The following is a 6,133-nucleotide window of genomic DNA, read 5'->3' as shown; positions in this document are numbered from 1 at the left end:
CTCCTGCTTCCTCTTCTTCCCCTACTTTATAAAGTGAGCATGATGTCCTAAGCTCTGGAATATTCCTTTGGTCAGTCAGGGTCACCTGTCCCAGCTGTGTCTCCTCCCAACCTCCCAAACTGCAGTCCCCAATTCCCAGCCAGTGTGGCACTATGAGAGACAGAAAAGGCCTTGGCTCTGTGCAAGCCCTGCTCAGCAACAACAAACTCATCTCCGTGTTATCAACCCTGTGCTCAGCACAACTCCAAAACACAGCTCCACACAGGCCAACAAAACATTTTCTTTTGAGTGACAGGTAGTATTCGGCTGGTAGAATTACCTGTGAAGAAAGATAATTCTACCAGCCGAAAGCGGCAAGAAGTGTACCAGCCCTCACACCAAGAGCGTTCTGACTTCAGACCGTCTCTGTGTGTCCCACGCTTGGCAGCGCAGGCAGCGCTCAGGCTGGGCGGCAGAGCGGCCAGAGAGACACAGCTTAATGCAGTGCCTATGGAGGAGGGCGGGACCTGCAGGCGGTGAGAGGAGAACTGATTCTTCAGGAAAAGACCGCCTGCCGCCGTGCAGTCCGACAGACGGACACACGGACAGGAGACCTGGGACAGGGTTGGGAAGGGACGGGCGCCCTGACGCCACAGCGCATGCGCGCGGCGGAGCCACGGCCACGCGGAGAGCGCGTCCCCGCTGCCTCCCCGCTCCGCCCCGCGCAGGCGCAGCGGCGGCGCCTCGGCGGCTTCCGGGCGCGTTGGGGCCGCTCCGCCCTCTCTGCTGCCGCCGCCATCATGGTACGTGCGGCCATGCCCCGCTCCGCCGGCCCCGCCGCTTCCCGCCGCGCTCCTGCCGCGCTCCCGCCGCTTCCCCCTGCTTCCCCCTGCCGCCCCAGCGCTCCCGCCCGCGCCTCCCTCCGCCGGCACCCGCGGCAGCAGCGGCGGGGAGCCCGCACCCGCCTGAGCCGCGCTGGGGCCGCGCTCCGCGTGTGGTGCGGGCCCGGGCAGGGCCGGGCTCGGGGCGCCGCGGGAGCGCGGCCGCTGTGCCCAAGCGTGGGGGTTTCGGGCGGTTCGAAAGCTTTGCAGGAGCCGCAGGGAACTTAGAGGAAGGATGGGGTAGGACTGTGTGCAGGAGCGTGTGGTGATGGGCAGGGGGGAATGGCTTCAAACCGAAAGAGAGTAGGTTTAGATCAGCTAGTAGGAAAAAATTCTTTACTATTGGAGGTGTTGAAGCACTGAAACAGGTTGTGCAGAGAAATTGTGGATTCCCCATCCGTAGAATTTTTAGAAACCTGGGTGGAGCTCTGAGGAAGCTGGTGAAGTGGAAGATGTCCCTGCCCAGGGCAGGGGGTTGGGACTAGGTGATCTTTGAGGTCTCTGTCCAACCCAAACCATTCTGTGATTTTTTTGGGGAGCTCTTTTAAAGGCTCTCAGAACTCTGAATCTGAAGATGGCCTTGGGTGTGTTCTCGTCTAACTCTGTCCATTCATTCCCTCCCAGGTGTTCAAGCGCTTCGTGGAGATCGGCAGAGTTGCCTTCATCTCCTTCGGGCCACACGCTGGCAAGCTGGTGGCCATCGTGGATGTAATTGACCAAAACAGGGTAAGTTGTGAGTGCTGCCCGTGGATTTCCTCCTTTCTGCCTTAACTGAGGCTTGTATGCTAAGGCTGTGTGTATTGATTTCAATAGAAATTCTGTTTTCAAATAAGCAATTGATAGAAGGGTAGGGTTTAACAACTTGTATTTGATACCTTTAGGAGCACGCTTTTGCCCCCCAGCAAGTGATACATCCCCTCTCTGCTGTGTTTCCCTGGTGTAGAAGTGGACAAGGGATGTCAGTTGGAATCTAAACGTATTAATTAAATGGCATTAATGTATATATAAAGTGACTATTTGGGGTTGGGGACTCTTCCAGTGCACATCTTAGTTTTTTTTTTTTTTTTTTTAAATTCAGTTTGGTTTTTTTGTCAAAGGCAGGCCGTCAGTTCTTTTTTTTTTTCTGTAAACCTTGGGTTGTACAGGCAAGATTCAACAATCTCCACTTCTGTCTGCTTAATATGTGTTTCAGTTTGGGATGAGTGTTGTCAAGATACTGTTCACATTTTATTAGGCAGCAGCTGTCTAAATCGAATGCAGTGAGAAATCTGCTGCAAAACCCCCACATTTGTTTCCCTTTTCCAGGCACTGGTGGATGGCCCCTGCAGTGGTGTCAGGAGGCAGGCCATGCCCTTCAAGTGCATGCAGCTGACTGACTTTGTCCTCAAGTTCCCACACAGGTGAGCTGGCATCTTTCTTGACTTGTCTAAAAAACCCCCATGCTGTCACCTGATGGCTGATCCTTGCTAAGTCTAGGAGGTTCAAACAGTAGTGGATTAACAGTAAAAATTTGGCATGCTGTGATACCATAGTTGAATATATTTAGGTTTTCATTGCCAGTGTTGGCTGGTAGCTGCTGTTGAGGAGCACAGGAAGTCTCACAGCAGTCAAGGCATCTCACAGGTAGTTCTGTGGTGGATGGTGTGGGGGAAAGCAGGGTAAATGCTGCTGCAGCTTTGCTTTTGCTACTGCTTCAGTCACCTTCAGGCATTAAATGGGCTCCCTGCTTACAGAACTACACTGGAGTTGCAGGAGGCTGAACTCATTCTGTTCTTTTAGCTCAGTTAATGTATGAATTTCTGTAATTTAGAATCAGAAAGGGGCAGTACTTCTGATCCTGAAGCAGTGCTAGGAGCAGCTGCTCATGTGAACAGGGAGGTGGCTTGGGAGCAGATCCCAGAGGTCCATGGTCAGTGGCATGGGGTCTGGTTGGTGGCCTGTCACCTGTGGTGTCCCCAAGGTTCAATACTGGGCCCAGTATTGTTTAACTTATCAGTGACTTGGATGAAGGGGCAGACGCCTCTTCAGCGGGTTCATTGGTGACACAAAGCTGGGAGGAGTGGCTGATACCCAGAGCACTGTGCTGTCATTCAAAAGGATCTCAGCAGGCTGGAGAGACAGGCAGAGAGGGAACTTTGGAGGTTCTACAAGGGCAGGTGCAGGGTCCTGCAGCTGGGGAACAGGAATCCCGAGCACCTGCACAGGATTCAGGCCAAGGTGCTGGAAAGGGCTCTGCAGAGAAGGACCTGAGGGTGCTGGTGGACAGCAAGCTGTCCCTGAGCCAGCAGTGTCCTTGTGGCCAAGAGGGCCAGTGGTGTCCTGGGGGCATTAGGAGGAGTGCAGCCAGCAGGGTGAGGGAGGTGATCCTGCTCTGGTGGGGCCACACCTGGAATGCTGTGTCCACTTCTGGCCTCCTCAGCACAAGAGAGGTGTGATCTCCTGCAGCTCAGGTGGCTGAGCACTGGAACAGGTTTCCCAGAGAGATTATGGAGTCTCCCTCCCTGGAGATACTCAGGAACCCCTGGACACAATCCTGTGCCGTGTGCTCTGGGACACCCCTGCTTGAGCAGGGAGGCTGGAGCTGGTGACCCCCCTTTGGTTCCTTCCAGCCTGACCCATCCTGTGATTCTGTCTGTTCTGGCACAGCACTTACTCAACAGCATGTTAATTAGGCCACAGAGATGCTAAGGTGTCTGAAGTAATGTAGAGGAGTCATCTTCCCTTGAAATGAATGAAATTTGGGAGGCCAGCATCAGGGAGAACCTTTTTTTTCATAAAGACTGTGAATATGATTTTGTGACTGTTCGCATGCAGCGCTCGGCAGAAGTGTGTGCGACTTGCCTGGGAGAAGGAAAACATAAATGAGAAATGGTCAGCGACAAGATGGGCAAAGAAGATTGAGGCCCGAGAAAAGGTAACAGTATTTCACTGAATGAGGAGTACCTGTACTGCTTCTGCTTTGTAAAATTAGGTACAGTCTAAAGGCTGCATGATTTCAATAGCAAGTTAGGATTAAAGGTAGACAAGGTTTTTAATTTACCAGCTTAAACGTCTGATATTTTAACAGTTCATGGGGTTTTGTTCAGTTGTTTCTATAACAGCCTCTTTTCCTGCATCCTGGGATGGTGCAAAGGCCTTAAACTGTGAGCTAGTTGCAGAAGTGCAGCTAAACATCATTTGGAGATGATCAGTTACTTTAGGAATGCTTTGGAATGCTGAGTTGTACTGCTTGCATATATCAGAGTTTCATGACTGATTGTTTTCACACAGAAAGCCAAAATGACTGACTTTGATCGCTACAAGGTGATGAAAGCAAAGAAAATGGTAAGTGTTTGAGTGCTGCTTCTTCATGGGGTTAATGCTTGTAGCTTTCACTTGAGAGTCACATCCAGTGTTGGTAGCTTACTTTCACAGCTGGCTTGGGCTATGGGATGACACTGTGGGTGTGAATGCCTTGAGTTTTCCGTGCTTTTTTGTATGTCACCACTTTGTCTTCTGTAGTTGGTCAGACTTGAACTTGTATAATCCATGTGTCAATCCTCCCAAGTTACAGCTGAGGATGGAATTGCCAGCTGATAAAATCAAATATTCTGGATGGGTAGCTGTTAGTATTTCACCCTCTAATGAAAATCATTACACATGAAATACTGAGATGCTTGAGCTACCAGCCAGAATGATAATATCCACTTGGTAGATTAGAACAGTTTTAGGTGGAATTTGACATTTCAGATACAGTGCATGGTAAAGGGTGATTATGATAAGAGGCAGAATCTGAAAGCTTAGAATTTGAATTAAGGCACAGTATTTGAACTCTTGCTCTTCTCATGCTGATGAACTGTAAATATTTTCTTTTTTTTTAACAGAGGAACAGAATCATCAAGCATGAAATGAAGAAGCTCCAGAAGATCGCTGCTAAAAAAGCCAAGAAGCCTGGGAAGGCAGGGAAGGCACCAAAGGGCAAAAAGCCAGAGAAGGCACCCAAGGCCAAGAAGCCAGAGAAGGCACCAGCACCCAAGGCACAGAAGGCACAGAAATAAAATGAACTTCATTATGTGTAACTCTGTGTCCTTGTTCTAATTTTAAAATTACAAACATTTGATTTAAATTTAAATCATACGTTTGTTTTTATTTCTAACCAAGAGTGGTTGTCTGTCTTATTTTTTAATGTCCAAGTGTTGGATTCTAGTACTCCCCAGGAACATGCAGAAATGCTTTTGCCATGCTGTGCCCAGTACTCAGTACACAATGCCAGTTGAAATAATTGCATTTCCAGTTATTTGAAGTAGGTCACATCCTGACATTTCAAAGCAGTCTGCTATTGGAATTGGTTGGGAATGTACAATGTTACTTGCAAAGTCTTGAGTGCAGAATACATGAAAATAATCACACTAATGGTTCTGCATAAACTCAGGCATATGCTGAAAGAATGTATTCTGGTTAGAACTAATTTCCACTATTTAATCAGAACCATCAAGTAAAACGGAGCATGACCTAAAAGTCAGTTCATCTGTAACTGAACTGCTCAGTTTAGTCTTGGCATTGGAAAATAATGTTTACAAATCTCAGCGTCAGCATCCATGTAATTTCCTGTGTTTCCTCCTGTAGTTTCTTGGCAGGAGATACATTTTCTTCACATTGATTGGAGAAATCTTGTGAAGTGAGGTATCTGATAATTCAAAAGCAAATTATTTTTTCGGTCAAATATAAATTGAAGGAGGAAGTATCTATTTTAAACAATTAATCAATTTGTGAGACCTTCATATTGTCATACACATACTCAAATATATGTTGTCAAATACACTGATAAGCTAAAATTTGCTTTAACTATTAACATGGTTAGTGCTTCATTTCAGCCAACATTAGGCATACCCACACACTTAAAAGGAATACAGTGTTGTCTTGAGCTATTTATGTACCCTTGGAAATAGAGTTCAAGCACATGGTTGATAGGAAGGGATATAACTGCTGAGGGAAAAAAAATCAAAAATTATGCAAATTGGGACTTAAAGCCATGTTCAAGTGTCTGGAGACCTTGATTTTAAATTGGATTTTGAAGTGATTAAATCCACCTACTCTGAAACTCTTAACTTGAAAGTAACTTCGAAGTTCTATCAACCTGGAGGTCCTTTAAGGTGAAAGATTTGTCCCTTAGGGTTCTTGATTTTTTTTTATGTACTACTGTTAAGCTTGGTTATATAAGACTGGGGAAAAAATGGTAAAAGTGCCTGTACAGAAAATAGATGTGCCTTCAATCATAAGGAGCTCAGAAATGC

The 6,133-nt window shown here is 47.4% G+C and overlaps 1 protein-coding gene across 1 annotated transcript; it reads left to right on the top strand.

Annotated features, from left to right (window-relative positions):
* Nucleotides 1–638: 638 nt before the first annotated feature.
* Nucleotides 639–4,971, top strand: RPL14 (ribosomal protein L14). The gene is made up of 6 exons (XM_054274062.1): nucleotides 639–782; nucleotides 1,485–1,586; nucleotides 2,166–2,260; nucleotides 3,675–3,774; nucleotides 4,131–4,184; nucleotides 4,724–4,971. The coding sequence occupies exons 1-6, from the start codon at nucleotides 639–641 to the stop codon at nucleotides 4,895–4,897; spliced, it is 669 nt and encodes a 222-aa protein (XP_054130037.1). The 3' UTR covers nucleotides 4,898–4,971.
* Nucleotides 4,972–6,133: the final 1,162 nt, after the last annotated feature.

Source organism: Melozone crissalis, unplaced genomic scaffold (assembly GCF_028551555.1).
Source record: "Melozone crissalis strain CALT ecotype California unplaced genomic scaffold, PUWL_Pcris_2 ptg000016l_1, whole genome shotgun sequence".
NCBI lineage: Eukaryota > Metazoa > Chordata > Aves > Passeriformes > Passerellidae > Melozone > Melozone crissalis.
The sequence above is the reverse complement of the archived record's forward strand: the minus strand, read 5'-3'. Positions and strand labels throughout refer to the sequence as shown.

Excerpts from the sequence above, each read along its gene's own strand:
- RPL14 (XM_054274062.1), top strand. The coding sequence starts at position 639 with ATGCGCGCGGCGGAGCCACGGCCACGCGGAGAGCGCGTCCCCGCTGCC. Across the intron at positions 3,775-4,130 it reads AGATTGAGGCCCGAGAAAAG|AAAGCCAAAATGACTGACTT; the intron begins GTAACAGTATTT and ends GTTTTCACACAG. Across the intron at positions 4,185-4,723 it reads TGATGAAAGCAAAGAAAATG|AGGAACAGAATCATCAAGCA; the intron begins GTAAGTGTTTGA and ends TTTTTTTAACAG.